At 42.0% G+C, this 27,734-nt stretch overlaps 1 protein-coding gene across 1 annotated transcript in view; it reads left to right on the top strand.

The window, feature by feature from the left end:
* Positions 1-2,818: 2,818 nt before the first annotated feature.
* adgra3 (adhesion G protein-coupled receptor A3) overlaps positions 2,819-27,734 on the top strand; it is a 32,024-nt gene continuing 7,108 nt past the window's right edge. Inside the window, exons 1-10 of the mRNA XM_065950532.1 lie at positions 2,819-3,855; positions 12,705-12,776; positions 18,232-18,303; positions 24,118-24,189; positions 24,289-24,360; positions 25,003-25,163; positions 25,876-26,089; positions 26,190-26,354; positions 26,883-27,084; positions 27,190-27,339. Coding sequence (XP_065806604.1) covers positions 3,650-3,855; positions 12,705-12,776; positions 18,232-18,303; positions 24,118-24,189; positions 24,289-24,360; positions 25,003-25,163; positions 25,876-26,089; positions 26,190-26,354; positions 26,883-27,084; positions 27,190-27,339 — 1,386 coding nt within the window. The 5' untranslated portion in view covers positions 2,819-3,649. The remainder of the gene's footprint in view (positions 3,856-12,704; positions 12,777-18,231; positions 18,304-24,117; positions 24,190-24,288; positions 24,361-25,002; positions 25,164-25,875; positions 26,090-26,189; positions 26,355-26,882; positions 27,085-27,189; positions 27,340-27,734) is intronic.

The following is a 27,734-nucleotide window of genomic DNA, read 5'->3' on the forward strand; positions in this document are numbered from 1 at the left end:
GACCCAGATGACTTCCTCTCCATCATCAGAGGACACTGGGGGAGTGTCCTCTGGTATACCTACCTCTACCTCAGAATCATCGTCGTCCACGATCCTGATGCTGATCATCTCGGGGAGGCCGTCAGGACGTACCACTGAGGGAGACAAAAATAAAGCATCAGTATACCTGATTTCAAAATGTAACAACGTCTGATTAAATAACAACATCTGTGTAAAGTAAGCACTTCATTTGTCTGTATACTGACTAAGATTGCAGCCTAAACAATCCCAAACCAGCCACAAACCTTAGGCCCTTTAACAGTGATACAAAATATTGTGACGCTCTACTTTGATGATTTTTTTAAGCTGCGTTCATGCAACACTTTATGAAACATACATACAAGGATGTTCATATATATATATATATACGTCAGAAGACCCAGGTTATAAACCAGAAATCTACAATCTGGTCATTTTTTTAAGCCTTTTATAGATTAGTCCTGTTTTACATGATGACATGATGGATAAACAAACATAACACTGACAAATGTTACAATTCTAGGATTTTCTAAAAATAGGCAAAATAAAGTCTACTTAGAAGAATCTCCAACCAGCTCAGAGCTTTTATAGGAAGAAGGGACTATTTGATAGGCCACTGTAATTTGATTCAATTTGATTTAATAAAAAAACGCAATTGAAAGCATGAATTATGACATTGAACTCAAATATAGTAGGCCTAAATGAATATAAAACCCATGATCGTAATTTGATGTAATGAGAACAGCTTGAAAATAAAAGCACAAGATAATTTAATATTATCTCCACATCAACACAAACGTACTGAGATAAGAACGTGCCTAGTTACTGACACTGACGTTCTGACGTCATGGATCTCCCTAATGATGGTCTCCATGGTGCAAAACTAAATAATATATTTAGCATTTTACAAAATTTGGCTTGGTCGCCATCTTTTTCAGATAATTTATGTTTAATTTCCGAACAAAATTGTTGCTCTTAAACCAAAATAACGGTATTTCAAATCACCCCGACACTTCCTAATTGAGTCCACAATTGGCGCGCTAAGTATTCAGACATTACAGCAATCAAAAGGTTTTTTTTACACAGGAAAAACAGCGAGAAAATCAAAGTTCACCAAACATTTGTTTTTTTCATTGAGGCCCTAATAACATCATGAGAGCTCTCGACTTTAAATCTCACATTTAAAAAAAGGTTTGACTGATAAAACGTCAGAGCGTTTATGGAGATTAATAAATTAATCAATGAAATGTCAATGGTTAAAAAAAAAAAAGGTCACATTTGAAATACCTCCACCGCTGTCAGACAAGTGTTGGGCGGACAGGTGCTGCTCGTCCATCACCGGTCCGCTGAAGGTGATCTCCGAGCTCTTTGGTGACCCCGATAGGTGTCCCACTGAGTCCAAGAAGTTCTTTTCTTTCCTGTTGTTTTAGAAGAAGTGTTCTTGGAGAAGATATTGATGCAGCGCTTTTAAATAATTAGCTTTCCAGCAAGGTCTTGCAAAAGGTCAACTCTCGTCAAAGTTCAATTGCAAAAGGGGGAAAGTTGAACGGTCTGCGGTCCTTATATAGCCTCGGTTGGTTGTTACCATGGTGTTTGATGACGCGCGTGCGTGAGTGCGTGTAGGTGTAAACCTTACAGTCTATGGTGATAACGCGATAACTGGAAAACAATCTCAGGTTTGTAAACGTAAAGTTGGAGCTGCGTGCACGGACCACTTTGTGACTTTTTGACTTGTTTTCGAGCATAAATAAAACGACGATATAATAACAAAAAAAGATGATATATTATATTATAATATAGCATAACACTGAAGAAGGCATATGTCACAATTTGCATTATGCACGGCAATAATATGAAACAAAGTATTATGGAAATAACTAACTTACTGTAGTAATAGGCTCAATAATTAGGCAACAAAACAAGCAATAATTGTCATCCATGATTTAAAAGAGATTACCTTCTATTGAGCTCATGTGTTCATATGGGGAAAGTGTAAAGACGTGTGCACACTGATATTTAAAAACATTTTAAATGTTGTGGAATCTATTTTATTCAGAATACTTAATCCTCTCATATGCTGTGATGATCTATCGGAGTTAAAGTAACAAAACACAACTTGTTTATCAGCTTTAAGTTCCTGCATGTGACATCCTGTATTTGTGTGGACAAAAAAATAAATAAAAGAGTGAAGGTGAAAGCATTACAGCTTAAGGGCATATGCTCCCTGACCTGTAATCACTTCAGTTCTATGCCCAGGTCCTTTTTCCTATTGAACAAAGTGATCCACTTGACTGGATCATAACAAAGAAAATGGATTGATTGCCAAAGGCAAAACATATCAGCTAAATGTCCTCTTAGACACAACCTTTTGGAAACATTATAAAACACAGCTTTTAAGTGAAGCCTTCAGAAGAATTGACACAGTTTGAGTCGGGGCTACCAAATGAACATTAGGAAGTAGTAGGTAGAATTGTAGAATTGTAGGAAGTAGGCCTTTAAAATTAAATAAAAAACCCCACAAAATCCTTGTTTTTATTCATGCAGATTTTACATTCAAAATGATCAGAGAGAAAGAGAAAGCCTAAATGTAGGGTAAACCTGTGTAGGGTAAATAAACGAACTATACCCTCGAGGAGAAGTGGGCCTTTGCCTAGCAGCTCAGATAGAAGAATTTGATTCGTGTAGCAATTTAAAGCAACTTTCACATCGAAAACCGGAAATAAAGCAAAGAAAGAGCGTTTTATTCTGAAGTGGAAACCGGATATGGTGTGAATTATCCTATCTGTGGCTTCACAACAGTGGGGCTGGACCATGGGAGGAGGACTTCCCAACGGATTGGGAACTAGCTTTGAGTACTTTACGAAGACTCAGTGAGAGCTGAAAGAGAAACAGCAACTACATGGATACTTTGTTTTATCTAACAACGCAGAGCTCTTGACTTTTGTTTTTTTCTCGAGCATTTGTAGCGCAGGTCGGAACCTGAAAACACTCTGTTGTTGTATCGCTTTTGTTTTCCCTTCCCTGAGTGATTTCCTGTCGGTGTGTGGGGAAAGAAGAGAGGAGAAAAGTTTCCTCCCCTCTTGTTTGGTCTTCGACGCGGTCCAAAGTACAGGGAGATGGAAGTGTGCGTTTTGAAAAAGAAACCTGGTTGTGTTTCATGAAGTTCCACACGGATAAAAAAAAAATTGGGATTACAGCAGCCGCCTCCCGTGGAAAAAGATAACTCTGTGAGTCGGTCCCACGCCATGAGTGACAAAGGAACCCGCTCAACTACTGGATAAGTTATTCACCAGCCAGCCCAGCATACGCAGCGTTTAAACGCGTTGGCTTGAAGGAGTTGCAGAGAATGAACACCATTTCAGCATGGGAAGGGAATTAAAAGGGAGTCGTTTGCAAACAAAGGGCTCCTCTTTCTGTCTGACCGGGCAAAAGGGAAAGCTTTGCGAGAGAAATGGAGGAGGTACGGCTCTGTTGAGCCCAAACAAGATGCTGGAAAATGTCTCTAGCCGGGTCTGGATATCTTGTTTTTTTTAAATAGCAGAGCTGTACAGTATCTGCCCCCCCTTTTTTGAGTGTCAAAACATAATATTTCTCTGCCAATGCTGCGGCGGTTCCGTGGTCGTGTGTGAAAATGAGGGTGGATCTGTTGCAGTTGTTTGTGGTTTTGCTGCTCCGTGGCGGCGCAGGCTCGGCGGCATCATCTGATTGCAAATCATATGATGAACGGCCGAAAAGCGGTGGGAAAAGCCCGCAGTCCGACCGAAAGGTGGTGTGCAGCAACATGGAGCTCCATCAGGTGTTACCTCCGGACTCTTTCCCCAACAGGACAGTCACACTGTAAGTATAGCCTCCCGTTTAGCAGCCTTATTTATCTATTTTACCTTGCACCAGTTCCCCCCCCCCCCCCACTGAACTTCAAATCATGTCCTCATTTGATCAGTTGTTATTCAGTTGAGGGTAAAAACTTCTATTGCATGTATTGTCCAGTAATAAATAGTTTATTTGCGGTCACTACAGGGGCTTAAAACTTTTTTTTTTATCCTTAAGTCTACTAAAACTGCAGTCTATTTTTTCCCCCAAAAAAGGAAGAGAGGCTTTGAATTTCAATTCATATGTGCTTTAATTTCAATCCTGCTAATCTTTTTATTTATTTTTTTATTTTTTTTTTTACAGCAATATGCAAAAATGACACATTTAGCCACACATAGTTGATTCTATAGCCTATGTGCTTCTTTACTTTCTTTAGTGTAAACTCTTCGTGGGGGGGTAGAAATTAAGTGGTATGTGTTTTTAAGTAAATAATCTATTAGTTGTTAGATTTAACTTTAGGTCACTAACCAGCAATGTTTGTGTTTAAAAAGGTTCAATTCTTAATGTTGGATCAGAAGTTTTGATTGAATGTCCTCCACAGCATCCAATCAGAATGCCACCTGTGTCACTGATACACTTTGTTCATCTTGCTCAGTGTGATCAAACACACACACACACAACTCACTTTTAACCTATTTACCACCTCATTGATTGAGTTCATAAAATGTGCCTATGGATTATTATTATTTTTTTTATTTTTTTTTACACCTTTTCTGTATATTACCTAATCATGAAATCATTTTTTATTTCACAAGGCATTTTTTATAAAAGAGAAGTTGACAAAAAAGGGTAAAAAAAAACAAAAAAAAACAACAACAGCTGAACTAGAAAGAGGGACAGACATCCAAAGCTGTGCATCCAGTACACTTGTGCTTCTCTTATAGTGGTGAGTGATGTGGGGAGAAATCTGAGAATACCAGGGGCAGGGTGCAAGAGCAGAAAGCAAATAATAGACTCCAGGAAGGGCGAAGAAAAGGGAGAAGATTGTCTGTTAAGTGAAGAGGGTGTGCAGGTTTTAACCTGTTAACCACAAATCGCAATGCACGTTACTTTGAAGCCCTTCCAAAAGTTTGGCATTTTGAGGTTTATAAATAATGACAAAAAAAACAAGCTGACTATTCTCAGTGAGCAATACATCTGTAGCTTTATTTCCGAACAAAATGACGCTGTTGATCCATTGAAATTTGGATGCAAGCACATGCTTAGTATCGTGTTTCTGCAGGGATGTTGTACAGTGTTGGTTTATCGTCACAGTCTTTTTAATTGTTGACTACAGAAAACAGGTTTAAGGTTCTTTTATCTGGAAATATCTCTTCAATCTAATCGGACTAACTTGCACGTATTCTGTTATGGATTTAGCCGTGTGTCCCTTTCAGATATTCAGTACAGGCAGGTCTTGTTGGCCTTGATGTACCGCCAAGTAATTCATCCATGTTGTCCCTATGTTTGCTCTGTCGTCTTATTCTGACAGTGATGGATTGGAGTTCGAGCCACGTTCCTTTATGATTTAGCATTCATCTTCAGAGACAGTGTAATGTGGAGGATGGCCTCTGGAGAACAAGACACACGTGATTAGACAGCACAGAGACAGCAGTGCACCTCTCTGGAATGTCTTTCCTGTCGCCTCTTTTGTATTCGGACATTTGCTGTCATCCATGCTGGAGGAAAACAACAGAAGTTTTCAAGTAGAAATTGGTCTTGAAGACTTGACAACATTTTATGTTCACTACAACGATTCAAACAAAACTGATCACCAAATATTTTAAGAATTGATTTCGGTGAAATGTCAATGGGAAGTCTTGACTTTTCAACTGTTGGTTTGACAAAAGAAGCAACATCACTTTGGGCTCTGGGACATTTTGATGAGCATTTAACAACTTGTTTCTTTGAGCAAATTACCTTTTTATACTCCTAACCATTGACCAAGCAAACTGTATAACAATCAAGTTGCAGCCCTGGTGGACTGCATGCTAGTTTCTGTGTGCTAATTTCATGACCTGTGGAATTGCTGAGCCCCACTCGTTAGGTGAGGTGGTCCTGTTTTATGACTCTCCCAACTCCTTGTGGTGGGGTTGATCAGGGCCTGGGCACAGCTGGTCTGGTCCACTGTGAACTTAAGTCGTTTCTACAAAACACTTTCTCACACTTGAGGATTGCCGGCCATTACTTCTACTTGTTGAGCCGAAGTAGATCCCTCCCTATGTAGCCGTTGAATGGCATTTGAAAGCTCGCTCTGTAAATTCACTTGGGTGTAAAAAAAAAAAAAAAAAAAAGATAGTAAATGCCATTAACTTTACCCCAAATGCCACACAGACGTTTTAAACTACTCAGTTTTAGGATCTCGCTTGGTGGCGTTATAGCCCCCCATGTTATATGGACGTGTCCCAATTTGTGTGCTAACACGCCTTGTTGTGTGTTAATTAAAGGCCTTGCCAGAAACAGCAGTTAAAGCTAGGTGAGATTACAGCCCCATTCCATTCATCATCACCCCCTCCTCCTCCTTTTGTACTCTAGATTTCCTGCTTTGCCGTCCTCTTCGGGGGGGGCATGGATTCCAATGAATACAAATTTTAATCAGACTTCTCAGTTGAACAACCGCAAGACGATTTCCCCACAACTTCTCTAAGGGCTACGTTGAACTAAATGGATAATTGGTTTTACTTCACGCCAGGATAATAACCCCCGATACTCTCAAGTGATTGTTCTTAATGCTACCTCGTCTTTATTTGAACCATTCCTGCCTGTTGAGCTAAACAGCCATCGCTCTTCCTGACTTTAGTGTTTTCTGGTTTTGGTTTACTCGTGTAGGTTTTCAGGGCTGTTCTGCTCTAAATGCCTCTGAGTAGGAGGCGGGGGGGTGGGGGGGGGGGGGGGGGGGGGAATGGGCGATGCATTCCCCGCATTTGTGCTCTCCAAATGATACCGCATGCCAGAGTAATCTGAGAGGAAATGACACAAATGTGTTTGCAGCTGGCCTGTTCTCCCCCTGTCAGTGTAGTCCTCGGCTAAAACACGAGGGCTCGAATTGAACCTCGCATGGAAAGATAAATCAGGTTGTGTGAGAAGTCTATATGGGTGTGCACATGAGCGTTTGTGTCTGTGTTCCTGTGTACATACTTAGCCGACAGGAACAGCCCATATTTAACCCTTCTTGTACTCCCCCAGCTCAAATTTCTCTCTGGGTCTTAGTATAGTGTAATCACAATCCATTCACAGGAACACCTGGGTTGGACAGAGCAAATAAGCGCACCTGGTCGCAAGCTCTCACAGAGCCGAGCAGAACAGAGCAGGATTAATGTGTGAAAAGAAAGCTGGGATTTCCTCCCTCGCTGCAGGAAAAGGCGAGCACAGTTTGATGACACATTGGAGTGCAGTTAACTGTTGTGTTTCTCAGCAGTGTAAAGGTGAAGGCTGCAGTTACATTCCCGTCTGGCACTTCACTTCCTAAAGGAGAAGGCCGTGGAAGTGATTCATTGGGGTTTTTAAAATCTTCTGCCACTGATCTCTGCAAAAGAAAAGACACATTTTTTTTTTGTCTTACATGTAAAAATCAAAACAAATATTTGACGTTTCATCAGGTTTAGCTGGAAAAAAAACATGAACAACTCTGCATTTAGAATCATGCAAAAAGTATTTTTTAACACTCCAGAAGTTATTTGGATTTTGAGATTGCAGAGGTTATACAGTATACTCTATACAGAGGTTATAGAGTTAACTTTCTCCAACAAAAAGAATGAGAATGTTCAACAACCTATATGCATTTTTATTCTATATTGATTTAAACCATATCTGCTAAGGTCATTTTATGTCAGCCCTTTCATTGTAAGCCCTTGATTTAATCTAAATGATCTGGGGATGTTGCAAAAGATTCAGAGGTTAGCTTTCTTCTTCCCAAAGTTCTTGCTATTAAACCTTTCATTGTAGATCGACTTAAAACAGACCGTGTGTCCACCCACAGAAGGTCCTTTTTTTTAAATCTTATTTTGAATAAAGACGCATTAGTTTGTAATGCACCGGTCTTAATGTCAATCATCTCATCCCTTTATACTCTTCAACATTAAAAGCCACTGTGCTATGCACAGAGCCTTTGCAAGTGCTTGTGTAACTAGACTACAGTTGCCTGCTGTCATGCATGTCCTGAGAGGATTTGTTCTTGTTGCTTTTCAGACGAGCTATTGGTCTAAAGGAACGCTCCTGTTATTCATCGCGGCTCTGCAGTGTTTGCAGAAGTAAGCACAATCCCAAAGGCGAGACACTGACAGCTGCAAATTTGAGTCTGTTCGCAGCCTTTTATTTTTCCCAGACCTGTTGAGCTCCGACTTTGCCAGGTTGCCGCGGGACTCATTTAATCCCAGACGATCATTTCAGTTTAGTGAGCAGACATGAGCTAAGGCTGTGCAATGCCTGTGCGACGTCTGTGTTAATTTTACTGCTCATCTCCTTTTAACCTGGTGTAGCATGGTGGATCATTTTTCTATTAGAGCAGAGGGCTATAAGTTGATTACTTTTCTGTAATGGCTCGGCTGTGGGATGTTGAAAGAGGATATTTCACAGTCTCCTTTGAGGTTTCTAAGAGTGTAGAGGGAAGAAAAAAAAAGGCTTGCCTGACAAGTGCCCTTTTTAACTTGACTGAAGTGAATACCTTTTAAAGGACTTAATGTTACTGATGTCCAACCAATATGCAATGTTCAAAACCAATACTGATATCGATATGCCTATTGGCCGATATGGCTATTCCTCTTTAGTTTCAACTAATTTATTTTACAACCCACTGTCTGGTCAGCTGCTAAATGTGCTGTTGACAGTGCTGACAGTTTTGTAAACCTTGGCACTGTGTTCTTGACCAACTTGCCAAGACAATCAAAATCGCTCCAAGTTTTTTTTTAAGATAAAATCAAATAATACTTTATTGATCCCCGGAAGGTAAATCAGTCGTTGCAGTAAAAAATGATCACACCTGAAAACATTCATTCAAATAAATCAGTTTGAAGCCCGTATTTGCCCAAAAATATCAGCCAACGTATACATCTGTCGCTCTGCATATACCCCAGTTACAAAAAAAAAAAACGAGCCCACATTTTTCAACCATGATATGATATCCCATTCCATTCAGACATTTTTGGAAACTTGGATCATTATTGGACAAAGCCATTTCTGGATGACCACTGAAGTCAGCAGCACCTCAGCCGTTGGACCATTTTCTTTTTCCACCTGAGCCGAGGCCCAACTTTCCATCTACGATATTCAGAGGAAGTCACTCTAGACGGGTTTTTATGAGCTCAACTGCAGCCTGTAACCTATGCGAAAACTGGCTGACAAGTTCCAGCTCTCCACTCTTGGGAGTTCGCCGTCTAAAAAGCCTCCCAAGCATAAAGAAAGTGTTGAGAGAACATCAATTGGCTTCGTCCTTTCAAACTTTGTACCATCTGTAAAGGGTAGTACGGAGTGGCTGGCAATTTTTAGTCCCTCATATGGATAGTATTCCTATACAGCCAGAGGCATGTGCTTCCAGAGTGTTCTAAAGCAAAATAAAAATTGGGACTTTTCCTCCATAGTGTCATCGTTACTCATGTTTAAATCTAGGCCAATGCAATTTATATTACGCCCTGGTTCTTCGGAGAAATGCCGGTTTCAGACTCAGCTTTTTCATAAACGTCACTGAGATTTATAGCATTGGTATCAGGGGACAGGATGTGAGATTTTGTAGGATCCCCCCCTGAAGCTTGTTCCTGGCTTGAGCTAAAGCAGGTCTTATCTATGCATCAAGATAAGAGAGACTCCCCTCCCCGGTCGTTTGAGGCCTGGCCTGAAGAAATTCCACGGACAGTTCTTCAGCAGAGAGATGTCAGGCTGACAACCAGACAGACCGTTAGGAAGCAGACTGTCTGGGTACAGACATCCCGAGGGAGGGAGAGGTGGTTCAATTCGCGGCGATCTCCATGCAGATTCGAAGCATTTCTACTACTTTATTCCTTGAAGACAACAGAGGCTTTTCCTTCCTGCTCAACGAAGCATGGTGAACGTTACATTTCTTAGTTTATAATAAACCAAGGTCACACTGGTGTCATGAGGAAGAGGGAGGGACTAAGACAAGGAGGGGTGGAAAGATGGTGAGGAAAGGACTCGTTCCTCTAAGGAGAACGTTGTCACAGATTTATTTTGATGACCCGTGAAGTCACAAGCCTAAAAATGTGTATTCATGCATCCGGACTAATATGTTCCCCAAGGCTGTAAACCACATTTTTAAACTTTTCATGAGGTTTAAGATGGTGAGCAACATCAAATAACTCAAGGATGTTTTTGTTCACTTTCTGTGTTTTGTGGAATGAGTTCCACATTCCTAAATTCCCAGGAGCCTCATAGTAAATAAATCCCATTGGTATTCTATTCTTTGAATGACACTTTTGTGAGCAATTCAATTCAATTTATTTTGTATAGCGTCAACTCATAACAAGTGTTATCTCAAGACACTTTACAAAAAGCAGGTAAAATACCTTACTCTTTGTCTGTTAACATTACAAAAGAGCAGGTAAAACGACTTTACTAATTGTTATGTTACAAAAAGCAGGTAAAAAGACCTTACTTATTGTTATGTTACAAAGATCCGGCCTATCCATCATGAGCACTTTAGCAAAGCAGCAAAAGTTACAGTGGTAAGAAAAAACTGCCTTATTAAAAGGCAGAAATCTTCGGCCGGATCCCTGGAAAAGCCTTCACAGGCCTAGACTGCGCTGGGCTTGGAAAGGGATAGGGGGAGAGATGGGATAAGATGCAGGAAGTGGGATAGGGAGCAAGGGGGTGGGGGGAGGCAGACCGTCCATCAACAATCCGGTGGGGAGGGGGGGGTTGTTCTGAGCACAATCCTTGGAGTCCCAATGTCTCCGCCTATGTCATCAGATTCAGGCAGTGATAAAACTTGCAGCCATGTACATCCCCGAGTTTTAACATCTGCTATATCAACACTCAGAGACCTGCATAACAAAGGCCGTGAAACACAGGGACTGTTTGTGTGCGCACTCTCTCCAAGCGGCAGAGAGCCAAGCTGCAAATCTCCAACGAGCCCGCACCGTCCAACCCTGTAATAAAACCAACCCTCAACACCCCATAATGACTCCAATCTGGCCCCGGGGTTGTGGGTGCCACTAGCATGTATGTCAGCCACCACATCCCCTCCTCACTGGCCAGAAACACATGCTTACCACAAGTCCCTGCTTGGGTTTGGTTTTCTGCTGGGAGTTAACAGTGCTAATGATTCGCCAGACCCTTCGAGACCAGTTTGGGAGAAAAATGGGATCTCTCATGGGGTTGGCTAAAGAAAGCGGGGGCCTTAATTTTCACCATGTTTCAGCTTAACAACCTTGTGCAATGCAAGGGGGATAAAGTGGATAGTAAAATCTGGTTTATTACCCAGGGAGGAAGCAATCAGAGCTTCACACTTGAAATCGAAGTTTTTTTTCTCTCAAGCTCCTTTTTTATTCTTGTCCTGATAAAGTTTAAAACTATGAACAAGCAGAGTGGGATTTTCTTAGCCGACTTTGCCAGCTACCTATGGTGCATGAAGAGTGTTGCTGGAGCTTTTTGACCTCTTCAAGCCTTTCAAGCAACTTTATGGACAAGTTAGACTCAGGCAATTGGGCCTGTGGCTTTCCTCAGGGGCAGTTTAAACAATGGCAGGATGTGACCGTATGTTTTTCAGCACAGAGTTCAGTTTCTTGTCCCTTCATTACAGCATTGTTTGCATGTGTTACATGCTTTGTCTGTTGATGACACTTGTAGCTTAAATATTTTCACACTGGTTATTTATTCCCTAATTGAATTCCTTTATTTATTCCCTAACATTAGCATGATCCACAGAGGCTTACATTTTAAGCTCTGTCCACCAGTTAGTGTAGAAGTGAAGAAGCCGTCCAGTTGACTTTGGATCGAGCTTCAAATGTACCATGACCTGAACGACTGAGAACCTACACGGTTCCTGATAGAGGGCAATAACTAATGTGGCTACTTTGAGTTTGGAGGTGTGCTTGGATGCAAACTGTACCCACTGTAGCAATTGGAATAAGAAAAATGGGAATCAAAAAAACAGGATGACATGGATCAGTGTCACTGAATCATCTATCACAGAGTCTGTTTTGTTTCAAATTGATGGATCCTTACAGATTTATTTGTTGCATTGTATCACACACACAGAACGTCTGACTTTTTCCAAGTTTCTTAAATCAAAACTATGTCTGTATGTTATTATGGCAAAAGAAATCTGCAGTTTCTATCACGGCTGAGAGACATTGCTGCTACACATCCGACTGTGATGAGTTTACCTCTTAACGCTCAACTGGTTTCACAGACAGATCACACTCGATCTCACTCTGGTGACTTCTCTCCAGCGCTCTGATGCTGCCAATTTAACACGAGAGAAAACGCTGCGCTCAAGTCCAAGTTGTTTTCCTTCTGATCTTTCCGTGGCAGCAGTAAACACTTCTGTGACTGGAAGCTAAGATTGGCAAGAGGACAAAGAGTGAGCATTATATCATTATCTGTCAACAAGTAGCAGCGTGGCACCGTTCCACTTGTTGAAAAAGACACTGGCTGTTTCTTGAATTCACATTCAAGATTTAATTAGCACACATTCCTCGCTGGTGTCCTGAGTGCTGCGGCTGGTTTTCTATATCTCTACTGCTTCTTATTTGGAACACATTCAATGAAGGCCAATATTAAATCTGAGTGACAATCATGCAAAATAACTCTGAATTAAAAGGGAGGAGCTGTTGAAAATGATTTTAGTCTCTGCTTTGCATTGATTCATATTCTTTTCTCTGCAGAATTCTGAACAACAATAAGATTCAAGAGCTCAGAAATGGATCCTTCTTTGGATTATCAGCTTTGGAAAAATTGTAAGTATTATTACCTTTTTCTTTTCTTTAGTCATTTGCGCGATCTATAATGTGTCTGCGTTGGAATTTATGCTTGACTTTCATCCTGTTTCCAGAATACTTGTAACTGAAACTTAACTTACAGGTTTAATTTGATAAGAGTTAATACCCTTATTAAACCAACAATAGCTTTTAAAAAAGTGACTTTTTCCCAAAGTGTAAAGCAGATATAAGTGGGGCATATTTCCACGAAAACACACTTCGTAAAGGTTGTACGTCTGAAGTCAAATACCATGACAGTGTTTACTTTTTATCTCCCAGTGCATTAGCAGGAACCATCAATCACTCCACAAGTCAAAGCTGGGAGTTGCATTTTTTTTTTTTGTAAAACACACATTGGCTTCATGCCAGTGGAACATCCAGGTCATAGAAAATGTAAAGGCATCCACACAGCACTTAACCTCAGACAAGAATATCAGTGTATGAAGGAGGACCGGAGATGGCACTAGAAAAAAAAAAGAAGCTAATTATAGGTGGAGCCCTGAGGGTTTGTTGATGCATGCCTCGTAACATACAGCTGCCCGGGTATTCTGGGGATGGGGCCCACTTTAGAGGTGTAATATGTGGGGAACCTCATGGCTTTCCAAAGACACAATACTACTAGTATATAACGCAGGCTGTAAAGTCTTCTTGGAGGAGAACGTTGGCAGAGAAGTGAGATGTAAAAGAAATGAGATCCACGTGGTATTATTGGTGTAGATGTGTGTGTTGTGTTGTCTAAGTTTCCTGGGACAATACAGAGTTCATTTATGCCATGTGACTCTGACTTGAGTGACTGGAATGTCATCATCGGCGTTTCCTTCCTACAGAGATTTCAACAAAATGGCTCTTGGCCTGCACATATGGGCCCATTGGTGATTTATCGCTCTGGAATGGCTTCATGCAGATAAAATAACCAGACCATTAATGGCCCTGCTTTTACCCAAGGCTACGATAACACATGACTGAACTGATGTGGAATTCTAGGGGCATGTTTCCTGTATCATTCATCCTGCTCGGGTTAAGAAAGACAAGAAGTATAGAAGATTTAGAAGGCCAAATTGATCACATAAAATCATGAAAATTAAACTTGCTGTATTTCAAACTTGGTGCACAAAAATCATTACATTAGGCATTCTTCTTGAACCCTTCTGATAACATTCACAACCATGATTACTACTAAAAAAGATCTGTTGTTCATCCTTTGGTCTTAGCTTGTTGTGTAAAATTGTCTGTCACAACTTGTCTTAAGTGGACCCCCATTTGAAAATGAAGACATCTGTATGCCTGATTGTGTGTCGATCTGAAATAGCAGTCCCTGTGGGCTGTTGAAATGGGTCAGATGTTTTTTTTTTTTCGAGCTCAGGCCTGCAGGATAAACAGTAAAAAAAAAAAAAAAAAAGGCTTTGATCCTCCTCCACCAAGAAAGGCTTTAAGGCCCTTTATGTGCTTTGTCTGTGAATGGCCAGTCGATGTGGTTGTAAACTCTCTTCTGCCTGTCGTTGCATCAATCCACAGGCGAGTTTACCTCCAAAAGTAGCTCCCATTGTGCCCCACAGACCCGCCCACCTCCTGTCCACCCTCAACCAGTGAAGCGAGATTGCTACACGGCTTGCTTGCTTTTGTCATTGTAATGAGGCCAAGCCAAGGCCAGAGGTGTCAGGAGTATGATTCCCAAACACTATCTGCATGCTGAAGCCTCTCCCTCTCTCACAACACCTCCCCCCCTCCTCCCTTCAATCACACTCCCCTTTTCTCCTCAAACTCTCAGAGCCACTTTGAATGCACGCTCCATCTTGCTCCCCCCCCCCCCCTCCCCCTTCTCTTTCCTCCCACCTTCAGTTTTTTTTTTTTTCCCCCCACAAAGAAACTCTCCTTCATTTGGACTGCCTGCATGCAGCGGTGAAGTCTGAGACAGCAGCTGGCTGTGAGTTGCCAGAGAGAAAGAGGGAGAGAATCGATTACGCCTATCCGGCACTCTGCGTGAAATTGCAAAGTAACTGTGGAGACCGCTGTGTTTTGTCAGGGCCAAAGGTGCCCCTGCTTGGAAATAAGCCACACAGAATCCCCCATTATCACTCTCCTCATAGAAATAGGAGCCAGGCTAGGCGGGCGTCACATGCTAATTCCTGACTAAATCCACTGCTGTGGAGGAATGCTTATTGTGGAAAACAGAGGCAGCATAACGGCTGCAGTGTGCAGTGGATTCTCAGGAATGATTGTCTATTCATGAATTGTGCAATACAAGCATGCAAGGAAGTTAAGCACTATAATAAAGAACGTTTTGAATGGATGTTGCTTGAGCCAGATGCATCTTTGAAGGCAGGACACTGCTGACAAGGTTAAAAGCTAGACTAATAGAAAATGAGAAGTTGAAGTCATGAGCATTAACATGCACCATTGATACATTTACAACAGACAGTAATTACATCACTACGGCCTTTCCTGGTCTGATATTTAAAAAGCTTGTTTTAGCTGCGGTCAGCTAATCTTTGCTACATTGACATGACTTTATAACTGACATGGAAGAACAAACAAATCGTGCTACAGTTAAACTGTTTTTATTTTATTTTAAGCGTGACTATACTTCTGCAAATATGAAACAAGAACTTAACATTCTATACTAAGTTTAACTGGAGCCATATTTGTAGTTTTCTACTTGTATAATTCTTTCTCAGGGGAAAAAAAAAAATGTTTTCCTGTTTTTTTAAAATCTGTAGCCAGGTAAAAATGAGTCTAGGGAGCGGTCACAGGATATGGGAAGTATGGAAATGACAAAACTGTCCAAAGCCCAACCGCTTCCTGGACATATAGGACAAATGTGAGTTAGTACTTACAGATGGTCCATAGTTAACCATGTTAAGCTGAAGATTATATATTATATATAATATAGATTATTTATATATATATATATCTTTTTATGGGTCCCCAAGGAGTCAGCAATCATTCAGTCCAACTGAAGGCATAAAACTTTAAATTCCTTCAGACACTGAGTTTTACTCCTTAGAGGGATTGCCAGTGGAAACCTTCCACCAACAAACACAGCAAAAGCACACTGTGGGAGAATGTAGGAGTTTGTCATATTATTTAAAATAAAACATTCAAGCCCCTCAAAATGGCTGCAGCTGCAAAACCACTAATAATTCAGTTCAATTCCAGTTCAAGAACAGTTCTAGATCACACAAACTCGGCCAGTTATTTCCATCAGAGCACGTAAAAGGAGAAAAAACTGTTTTTTTGGGGGGGTTTTTTCTCTGCAAATAGATGTAAAAGGTGCCAGGTCATGTGTGGTGGTGGTGGTGGTGGTGGTGGTGGTGGTGGTGAGGGGGTTTCTGGAATCTGTAGTGCAGTTATGCTGGGCTGAGCACGGACTGCTTCCCTCTGACTTTGAAGAAATTATCCAGAATCAGAGAACTACCGTGTTGTCATGAGTCGTGGTGGATGCTTTGAACAGGTTTCCCAAATGGATAGCTAAACTTTAAAAACTATTATAGAATTCTTTAGAATCACTTAAAGGTCCAATATGTAAGATATATTTAAAATGGCATTACTAAAATCAATCAATGTTGAAGTGCTGGCTTCTCTGACAACAACAAGGCAGCAGCCAGTTATGTCCTCCTCCTAAGTTTCAGTTCCAGTGTGGAATGGTTTGTTTTTTTGTTTTGGCCAGAAATGGAAGGCGGTTTTGGGAAGGTTTTTGATCCACACAGGACTTGAACCTGAGTCGTATTGCCAAAAGCCCGGCACGCTTTGGCTCATCCGTCGCCTCTGACCGCCACACCAAACAGACTTTCTACATTCTCGTAAATAAAACCCGAAGAGTAGTTTCTCTGAGTGCCAAATGTTGCAGCTGCTGGATGAGCATGACATTTGGCGTGTCTGATGTAAACACTAAAGGGACCTTTTTTTTTTGTCAGTATTTGGAGCCTTGGGATTGAGACTGGGCCAATCAGCAGTACAACTAGTGAGATGTTTCTAGTATTCCATGTCATTTTGAGGCTGTAACATCTGGCTAGTGAGTCACATTGAAGCACTTTTTCTGGTCTCTGTCCCAATGGCTGATAGGGTTCATCCTCCTCTCCTTCAACTACAACAGCTCCAAAAGCAAACTTCAAAATAAATTCTTTTCAACAGCATGTTAATTAATGGACTCAGCATGGCAGTTTGGGTTTGCAGGGTTAGTTTGATTTCTTTGTCCTGCCTTGTCATTACTCTGTCGACAACCCTGCGCAGATAGTCTACAAGCTCACATCAAAAAGCTCCAACAAGCAAAATATATATATTTTTTGTCTCTTGACTTATCTATGACCACCGACCGGCCCACCTTCAGATGACAGGTCCACCACATCAAACAGGCAGGGTTACCCAGAGGCCCTTTGTGTGGGCTCAGGTGCTGACTACAGAGCATTTGCTTGTAATGAATGACTGTGCAGTGCCAGCGCAGGTGAGCACCACAGGAATTCTGTGATGGCAAGCCTTTGAACTTGAGTAGAGATGAGTGGTGAGTGCATCTGTGTGCGAGAGGTGGAGAGGAGATCTGATGGGGTCGGGGGTTGTCAGGGACAGCACCTGCTCTGATTGGGTGGGGGAAAAAAGAAACGCATGTACGTGCAGGATGAGCAATCGGTAACCATATTATTAAGAGTGGAAGTGGAATTATATCATGTTCAAAGGATGGTGATCCAAGGCTTTCATCGTTAAATGCTTGCATGCAGAAATGTCCATTTGAAAAGCCCAGTGATTGATGTGGTTTCAATGCATTTTCTACAACATCAACAACAACCATTTGAGAAACAAAACACATTCTCTTTCCATGTCTTTCAGACCAACACAATAAAACCTGTCTTTAATATCCTGTCTCTGTTATGTGACTCAGATTCCTAACAAACAATCAAAAGTAAGGAGGAGGAGTCAGTAGCCATCAGGAAATACCAAAACCAGCCTCTGGCCTTTTGTGTTCAAATCACATTTTCACTTTTTAATTCTTTTGATTGTTAGGTAGGTAGTACGCACTTTGATAGGGGCCTTTGATAGGTTTGATGTGTGTGATGTTTCTTTGTGTGGTTTAAAAAATATATATTTTCTGTCTGAATTATAAAAGGATCGGTCATAACTCTCAAAACCCGGTGTGCTGTGCAACAAATGCTACAAAGCAAACATGTTATATAATGCCATTGAGCAATGGTGTTTCTGTCATTTTTAAATATCAGTGCATCTACAGATGATTCCCTTGATCAACATTCTACACATACTTTGTTTTCATGAAAAAATAATGAAGTAAGAGAACATTCACAATCACAACTGTAAAGCAGAATAAAGAAAATTGTTCCCGTGTTTGTTTTCAAATCTTCATTTGTGATCTCTAGTTCTCTCCTCAATAACTTACGACAGACTTTCACTGCTCCTGACCTAAAACTCTCTCCCTCTTTCCCCTCAGGGACCTGCGGAGTAACATGATCAGTCGTATTGAACCAGATGCTTTCCTCGGATTGCCAGCCCTCAAAAGACTGTGAGTAGTTTTGGAGCTTCTGCTTCTCTTTTTTATGTGTTTTCTGCCTGTGTGTGTGTACTCTTCACTGACACACTTTTCCCCCTTTGGGGCTCCAGAGATGGTGTCCCTTTTTCATCAATGCAAAGCAAACTCTTAATTGTAGTTTTTTTTTTATTTTTAAAAAGGCTCTTTGGAGTGTTGCTTCGATTCTTTTCCATGTGGGTTATGGAGACTTTGAGTGGAGCGACGCCTCATGCTGAGTGTGTCGTCTGTTTAACTTCACATTGTGGTTAAAGCAATTTTTCCTTTTGGAATTTAAATTGTGAGTTCTTCTCGTTTTCTCAAACATGCCAGAGTTCTAAAAGTTTCGACACTTTCCTGCCTTCAGCGGTTACCCTGGTTATAAATATTGTGTCTAAAGCAGCTGTTGCTTCGTGTCTATCTATGCACTATACTATGCGTGTTCTAGCAGGTCTTAGAGTGTATCCAGTGTCCATAAGGGAGCGCACGGTCAAGCAGCAGTCTTATTTCTATGGCCTTGTTTTTACTGGCTCACTGCCAGAGACCACTGCAGACAGTATGAGGCCTTATATTCTCTCACACACTTGGTGGGGGGGAAAAAAGGGAGGTGGTACATAAACGTGTGTGTGTTGAATATGAATATCATGCGAGGATAATTTGGCAGAGTTGACTCGGATTAAGCCTAAATTTGGGGTCATTCCAGGGAAAGGTCAGAAACGTAACATTGTGTTTAGTTTTGGGTTTCAGTGTGTGTGTGTGTGTTTGAGAGAGAGAGAGAGAGAGAGAGAGAGAGAGCAAGAACACGGCGGGAATTGGAATCACCCGACAACACCCAGACGCTGCCAACACAAACTTGAGCTTGGCTGCTGCGGAGCAATAAGAGCGAGACAGGAAGGCAGTCAGCTCCCTGGCTAAGACCAGGCCCTTAATCCCCGCTCCCCTCCCCTCCCCTCCCCTCCCCACAATGCATATTCATGCCACACTCAGATAAATGTATACCTGCCTGTATAGCCTCTGCATATTCAAATCATTACATCACACACGCAGCCTCTTCAGAAAGAGTGATCTGAGACCTCACATGGATCACTATTTTCCGGAGCGCAGTCAGCTTTGTGCCTCAAGGTAGCGGAGTTTAATTAGCCCCACCACCCGCCTCGGTTAATATCAAAGGGTGGTTGTCGCTCACTGGACTGTGAAGGGGGAGGGGGGTAGTGAGCGACAGAAAAGAGAAGAAGAAGAAGAAGAAGAAGAAGAAGAAGAGCAAGAGAGAGAGAGCGAGAGAGGCCATGAGGCCGTGCCGGACCCTGGGAATGTAAACACAGAAGCCGTACATCAAGGGTTGGCATCAACGTCTGATCTTCCACCCCGAACTTTCCCACCCAGTTTGTAGAGAGCTAGATTAGGTTGGTGGGCCTGCAGCAAAATTTGGCACGTTTTATTTTATTCACTTTGTAACTGTTTTTGAATTACTTGAGCAGGTCTCCGGTTTACAAATGCATTACAAATGTTTTCTACTGATGGTGCAACACAACACAACAACAAAACCATGATGGCAACCTCATGCATTTAAGACTTAAACAACTTGAGGTGTTCTCGGCTGCCCTGATGATCAGCTGGCGAAATACGCTGTGATGCAGTAAGTTATGGTGCTCTCTCTCCACGGTGCACTTGTCCAATTTGACCAGAAGATTCAGCTGCAGACTGGCTCCCCTCCCTCTGTGGCTCCGTCTGTATACTTAGTAAGACGCCTTTTCATGTCAAGTGCGACATCAGCAGGACCTTTAAACCTAAAGTGTCGAAGTTATCCCAGAGCAGTAACAGGAGCATGTCGAGAAAAGTTTGCAGGAGTTTGGGAATATAAGATTAAGATGTTGTTTTTATGAAGCAGTTTCTACAGAAATGTTTGAGATGAGAAACAACTTGAAGTTAAACCAAAGCTCCGGTTTTCCTCTTCTCGTTTTCAGTCGCTAACATCCAGATAAGCCATCTCATTTGCTAATCCTCCGCTCAGTTCAGCCGCTGCACACTCTGTCATAAACAGGCGTAAACATGTGTGTCCTCGTGGCGACCTCACTTTAAGCTAAGACACAAGATGGAGAAGAATGTAAAAAAAAAAAAAAAAAACCCTGTGACTGTGGAGCATGAAAATGACTGATCATGCACGATCTATCTGTCTAACCAGCGTTGAAAATCAAGACCGAGTTACTTCATTAAGCTCGTCTTGTCAACCATGAATCCATCGTTTTCACGTCTTGACGAGGTGTTGGACAATCCTCTTCCACATTCGTCGTCGTTGAAGTGGAAAACAGTTTACACTCCAGGTGTCATTTCTGCTTACATACGAGGTTTCAAATATTCTTTGATTTTCAACTTCACTATCCAAACAGAAACTCTAAACTTGAATCAAAACACAAACACTTTTCTAGGGGAGAGCTGATGGGCTGGCGGTTATGTCGCGAGCCTGTGGGTTCGAATCCCACCTCGGCCCTTTGCTGTATGTCCTCCCCCACTCTCTCCTCGCGACACCTTCCATTAGCTGTCCTATCTGATACAGGCAAACAGAAGACAAAATAAGTTAAACACTCTGTCTTCTCTGTTTTACATGCAAGAACTGCAAATGCTGAATATAGCCGATTATATGTAGCTCAATGTTCATCTATGTTCTAAAAACAAAAAAGATCCCCCGCCCACAAAAGGTGTCGACTGATCTTTTGTATGTGTCTTCCAGTAAATATTTTGCCGTATTGTTTTTTTTGTTGTCAAACTTTTGAATATTCAGTCCATCCTGAGATCCCACCACCTTTTAGTCACAGCAATGCAGAGGGGAAAAATGCATTTTCCTTATTCATCAATTCCCAAAATCACTGTCCTCAAACCTTTTAAACCAGGTCCGACTGGCGTGCGAAGACCTCTCAACTTGAACCCTCTCCACAGGCTAACATCTGATCTAGAAATAGTCGTCCGCTCCCTCCTGTCTGGGTTTAGAGTTAGCTGCTAGGAGCCTCGGGTAAAGAGGTTTTAATGTTGCTTTCCACTTCAGTGGAAAGACATCAAATCTCCTCTGCTTTACCTTAAAACTATTTTTTTTTTTTTTTACACTTTAAGTTACTTAAAAAAGTCCATAAAACAAACTTCAATCAGTTGGCTGCCTCTTCCCTCTGCATTCCTCCAACAGCTGAACAGTCGCTGCTCGAGAGCTTAATCACATCAGACTATTTTCTGCATCTGCTCATCTTATCATCGGCAGGAACTGAAGCAGTGCACGGAAACAGTCCGTACTTCTGTTAACGTGCTACATGCCGTTAGTTGGAAGTAGCATTTGAGACGATGAGTATGTATAAGCAGTTGGTGATTATTTATAGTATTATTTATGTAGTACTTGCTAAGTGAAACAATATTCAACATCTTGTCTCCTAACATTTGCTGCTGCTGTAGCTCTAGTATTTGAATCCTGGCAATAAAGTTTGATAAAAAGTTGCCTCTAGCTGTCTGTGAGTGGGGGGGGGGACCCCTCCTTCCTTCCTTCCACTCCTTCTCGACTCTCTTATCCTCCCCCCCGACACACAATGCCCGTGCAAATTGGCAAGCCCACAAAAGGCGGCTTTTTCTTCTTCTTCCGAGTGGAACTAATAACCTCGCACTGTAAATTCCCCCAGCTGGTACCTAAAGAAGCAACACCAATAATTACATAAACGCTGGGACGTTAGAATATGCCCGACAGTCATTTTCCAGGTATCACTTTGTGTGTCTGAATGGCGTTCCTCAAGCACCCCGGGATGTAGTTCAGCTGCTGCGCTGAGGTAATGATCTGCCTCTTCTCTCTCCCAGGCTCTTGTTTCCTTCACTTTGCACGTTTCAGTGATTAGATCATTGGCAGAGGAGGAGTATGTGTAACAGCTATTGAGAAGGTGATGTCATTTTGGACCCTGGTTGTTTTAAATGTTATATCTCAGGGAAATTATAGACACTATTCGACAACTTCTTAAAGCTAATGGGGTTAAGCATTCAGCTGTTTTAAAGCTATGTCACTGGGCAAGAGGTACGCCCTGGGCTGGTCATTTTTTAAATTGGGTGATTCATTTATTCAGTTTCTTTTGACTCAGCAGAGCATTTTGGGCGTCTTTCAGCTCCTTGTGTTTTGGCTCCATGGCCTCGTGATTCTTGTGTTCAGATGCACCTGCGATCAGCGAAAAACACTTGATAAACCCACTGAATGCACTGTACACTGAACTCCAGACATACAGATTTAACTCCCAGAATTTAGCGACTTGAGATCAGATGTTCTTTTTAGGGGTTGGTGGAGGCCAAAACAGCTGGAAGTGAAGGTGAATATTGTACTTGAATTCACCGGGGGGGCCGAGTTAACCCCTTTAAAGAGAGTCCTTAGGTGATTATATGTTTAATTTTGTTCTACTGCACCCAAGTGGCCAAAAAACAAAACTAAGTGGCAACCTCCTGTGTTGAAATTTGACAGAATCCTGTCAAGGGTCCACTTGAGGCTGGCTCCAGGAACGCCGGAAGTCACATACACACCACAACATTTATTGTCCTTAAAGGCACACACTGTACGGGGGTGAATTTTTTTTTATATAACATCCCTTTTGATTTTATGAATGATACATGTCATCCATAGTTCGACGCGTAGCTGACGTGATTGACAGGTGGGCTTGTTACTGTGTAACTGCTCCAGCTCTAATCCTGTCATTAGGTTCGCTGAAAGTTAGGTTGAGACAGCATTTCCAGCATGGCGGCTTCCACCGATGAGCCTCTTGAGCTCCCTGCTGTAACGTCAGTCAGGCTTCGTCCATTGATATTTACAGTCTAATCTATATTAAGAACTTCAACTGAATTGTTGATTTGATTACATTTATAACCCCAGGCAGAAAGACATTTTTCTTTCTTCTAATGACCATCTCGTTTTTCCACTTGTTTAATATTAAATTATTGGTATTACATTTGTCTCAGCTAATGTACAAGAAAGGAGGTTAAACAGTTCCTGCTGTCCTCTCAGGTTCTTTTAGCTGATTAGATTCTGGAGGTTTAGTGAAGTAACATTTACAACTATTTCCCATGAATACAGGGCATTGTTCATAACCATTGGGAATCATATATAATGTAAGTTGAGTTTAAATCTCGGAGTGTAAAGAATATTTTTTACTCGTTGTGGCTTCTGGAAATCTGAGCCACAGTGTCAGAGAGCATGGTGAACTAAAGTTTGCCTGCAGTCTGTCCTCTCAGCAGCTGTCTCTAAATGTTTGCACATTGGATGTTATTCATAGAGTAAAGATCAGTCTTTCTATGGAGCATCCTGGACTCGTCTCATATTCTTGCTGAAAGGCGTCAGGAGTCTCAGACACTTCCATCTGATGTTTGCCAGAGACATCATGTCGGGTCACATCCAGGGGAAAAAAAACACTCACTTTTAGACGTGTTTGACATCAATCATAGATGATGAATCATCTGCCAGAGCATTTACAGTGCCTTTGATGAGTGGTTGCCCCCCCGGGGGCCCACACAGAGACATTATCTGAAAATCACCTTGAAAGTTGTTAACCTGTCGGAGGATTTTCAGGCTATTTGCTGAAACATGTCTCTGCTGAACTTGGCTTTTTTTTTTTTTTTTTTTTTTTGACGCTTTATCTCGGGCTTCAAACATGCTGATCATTTTTCATTTTCATGATACCATCACATGTTCAGCACTTTAAAACATCCCCACACAGCTTGAATGCAGCTGTCCATGTGATTCTCTTACATACACATGTCACGTTGTGTCATTTGAAAGTACTAAACTTATTATTCTGTTTTCTACAGAGACTTGTCCAATAACAGCATCGGCTGCCTCAATGTAGACATCTTCAAAGGCCTCACAAGTCTGACCAGACTGTAAGTCATACATGTTTTATGATTACATGTAAACGTGCCATAAAAAAGTCAATCATGTATGATCGTTATTGAAACTGTTTTCTTGTTCTTTATCTCCAGAAACCTTTCAGGGAACATGTTCTCGTCATTGGCACAGGGGACCTTTGACAGCTTGTTGTCTCTGAAGTCATTGTAAGTATGATGAAGCACTGAAATCACACGCAATCATCGTCAATGTGTGACTGCGACGTTTGCATCTAAATACTAGGACTATTTTTGCAGTCAAAAGCTGCTTTGACAAATGTAGCTACAGTAAAAACCCTTTTCACACATACAGAACTCTCCTAGAAAAACTTTGGAGATTTGGCTACCCGGAGGTTCTGTGAACGCAAACAGCCGCATTTTTCCTCTGAACGCGGCAGCATATACTCCAGAGATTTCAACTGGAGCCAATAGAAGGAGAATGACTTTTATATACAGTGACTGCCTAAAGTGTCTGCATGCAACCACTACGATCTCCGCGCACGTAATTAAACATCTGCATTATGTTTTCTGTTCGTCAGTATGTTGTTCTCCTCTCTTTTGTGGATGTTGTCATTCCATTAGATTACACATAGCATTGATATAAAGACAAATATTCTCATTATAACGTCGTGTAGCGGACTCTGTGCATAGTGCATATGTGAAAACGTCTTAAGAAAGTGCAGCAAGCGTTGCTGATTATTTTTGACACTAGGCGACTTGCTGTCTGTCTCTTAACTTGAGACTTTGCATTTCCCCACCACTTAACCCCTCGCTTCACGTGTTGCTGTACGCGTTCGTGTCCATCCACAGGGAGTTTCAGACGCCTTTCCTGCTGTGTGACTGCAACCTTCTGTGGCTGCTGCGTTGGATCAAAGAGAGAAACATCTCCGTCAAGAACACCAAGTGCTCCTTCCCGCAGTCTCTCCAGGGGCAGCTCGTTACCTCCTTCAGGCCGGAGCTCCTCACCTGTGGTAGAGACACACACACACACACACACACACACACACCTAGATTCAACAAAACATAAACTCTAAAATATTATTTATTTGAGCACTCTGAATCATTCTTCTTTTCGGTGACACTATCAGAAGTGTAATTTGTCCAGTCTCAGACATCTTGGCAGGTTCAAATAAGTCTTGTTGGGTTGCGACACCGATTGTTGTGTCAAAATAGAACACTGTGTCTTTAATTTCTCTGTTTTTTTTGGGTTTTTTTTTGGTGTCAGTGAGGCTGCTGGTGTTAGGGAGCAGGGGTTTGTGCAACGACATGGGAGATAAGGAGAAAAGGCTGCCCAGGCCGGAGCCGCCTTTGTTTGTACTTGCTCACGTCTTATCAGTTTGGCACTCATCACAGTGAGGGATTATGAAGCATGTGGTGCAGATCTGCAGGAACCGTGGCCTGACGTGAATGACAAATAGCACTAATGCTAGTTTGTAAAGGCAGGTCTAAGTGTCCACGTGTGTGTCCCAAAAAGTGGCAATATTGAAAGAAAAAACACCTTCAGACATGTAGAGAACAAAGTGCAAAATCAATTCCTGTTTTAATCGATCAGAAATAGGCTTCATTTTCGTTGCTCTGTACAGTAAGACCACATATATTGAAGAGATCAAAGACTTAACTGAATCCTTTTTTTTTTTTTTTTTTCCATCTCTGAGGAATGACTCTCCTCTCTTGTTTCCTCAGATGCTCCTCTCGAGCTGCCTTCCTTCCAGCTGACTCCGTCCCAGCGTCAGGTGGTCTTTCAGGGGGACAGCCTGCCGTTCCAGTGTCAGGCCTCCTTCGTGGCCGAGGACATGCAGGTGCTCTGGTACCAGAATGGCCGCATGGTCAAGACGGACGCAGCACAAGGCATCTTCATTGAGAAGCGCATGGTGCAGAACTGCTCTCTGATTGCTAGGTAAGAGCTCAGCATTTCTTTATTCTCGTTCTCAACGGGCCAGTGTTTGCGCCTAAATATCAGAATTTTCACCGATTCTTCCGTCGTCTTTCCCTGTTAGTGCTTTGACCATCTCGAACATCCAGCCTGGTTTCACGGGGAACTGGGAGTGCAGAGTCTGGACGAGCAGGGGCAACACCACCAGGACCGTCCACATTGTGGTGTTGGAGAGCTCTGCCAAGTATTGTGCACCTGAACGCGTCTCCAACAACAAGGGAGAGTTTAGGTTTGTTTACACACAGAGCCACACATTCAGACTAGAAACCTTGTGCTACATTTTGTTAGGGTTGAGTCTAAATTGTCTAAAAGACTAGAATTTCATAACTCAGCTGTTAACACTTCACAGATAGTGATATCTGTTTGAATCGGTTGATCAGAGCTGTAAATGTCAAGCACTGTAGCTCCCCCTTGTGGTTAAAAAATACCATTATTTCATGGCTATGGCCTCCATCCTTCCTGACTCTTGCTGTGACACACATCACAAGGGGAATGGCTCAGAAAAGGAAACAGCTGATGATGAGGAATGTTATTTTTTTTAAATTTCTTTAAGATTTTTTAAGATTCGGCGTTTTGTGCCTTTATTGGAGAGATAGGACAGAGTTGGAAATCAGGGAGAAAGAGGGGGAATGACATGTGGGAAAGGAGCCACAGGTTGGATTTGAACCTGGGCCGCCGCCCGCTTGGAGGGCTACAGCCTCCCCATTGATGAGGAATGTTAAACACTGTGGTTTTTATTTGACTCCTTCCCCTTCAGGTGGCCACGCACCCTAGCAGGGATCAGAGCCTACCTCCCCTGCAGCAGACTGACATCCAGTGCGGGATCCTACTCGGGCAGCTCAGGTGACGAGTATCGGGCGTGGCGCTACTGTGACCGAAACGGGCTGTGGGCAGAGGACGACTACTCGCGCTGCCAGTTCCAAAAGGATGTGACTAGATTCTTACACGTCATATACCAGGTCTGTATCATCCTAGTTTCCTTTTCTCTTTCAATGTTTTATTTTGTAATGACCATTTCAAATCAGACGCATTCTATAAACTTTCTCTTTGTATCTTTCTAATAGATGCCTCTGAATGAGACGAATGTAGTGGCCCAAGCTAGACGTCTGCTGGTCTGCACAAATGATGCTGCCAACTTCTCCGACAAAATGGACATCATCTTTGTGGCTGAAATGATCGAGAAGATCGGCAAGTTTGTCGACAAGTTTAAAGATGTAAGTACTTCATGTGCTGCACTTGAAATGATTACACATCTCTGTAAAGTTTTAAAAAAAGCAGATGCAGCAAGTTGTGTATCACCCCCTTTTGAAGGACAAATAGATGGATGCTCGACAGCTGTTTGTTGTCATGTTGTTTAATGAGGAAGGATGTCCCGTCACCACTTTCGGCACAGCTGGAGGCTAAAAGAAAGAAAAGTGGAGGAGCTCCTAACATGTTGTAACGACTGCAGGCGAGCAGTGTATGAAAGTTTATTTTGGCGTCAACATGCTTAAAATGTGTTTCTAATAGTCACCCTGCCACAGCCAGACGAGTATCTCCCTCAGGTCTGTGTTTAATGCTGTTTGATGCAAACAAGATGCAGGCTGAACAGATCCGCTCCTTATGCTTC

This window comes from Labrus bergylta, chromosome 22 (genome assembly GCF_963930695.1).
Source record: "Labrus bergylta chromosome 22, fLabBer1.1, whole genome shotgun sequence".
NCBI classification, from domain to species: Eukaryota; Metazoa; Chordata; class Actinopteri; order Labriformes; family Labridae; genus Labrus; species Labrus bergylta.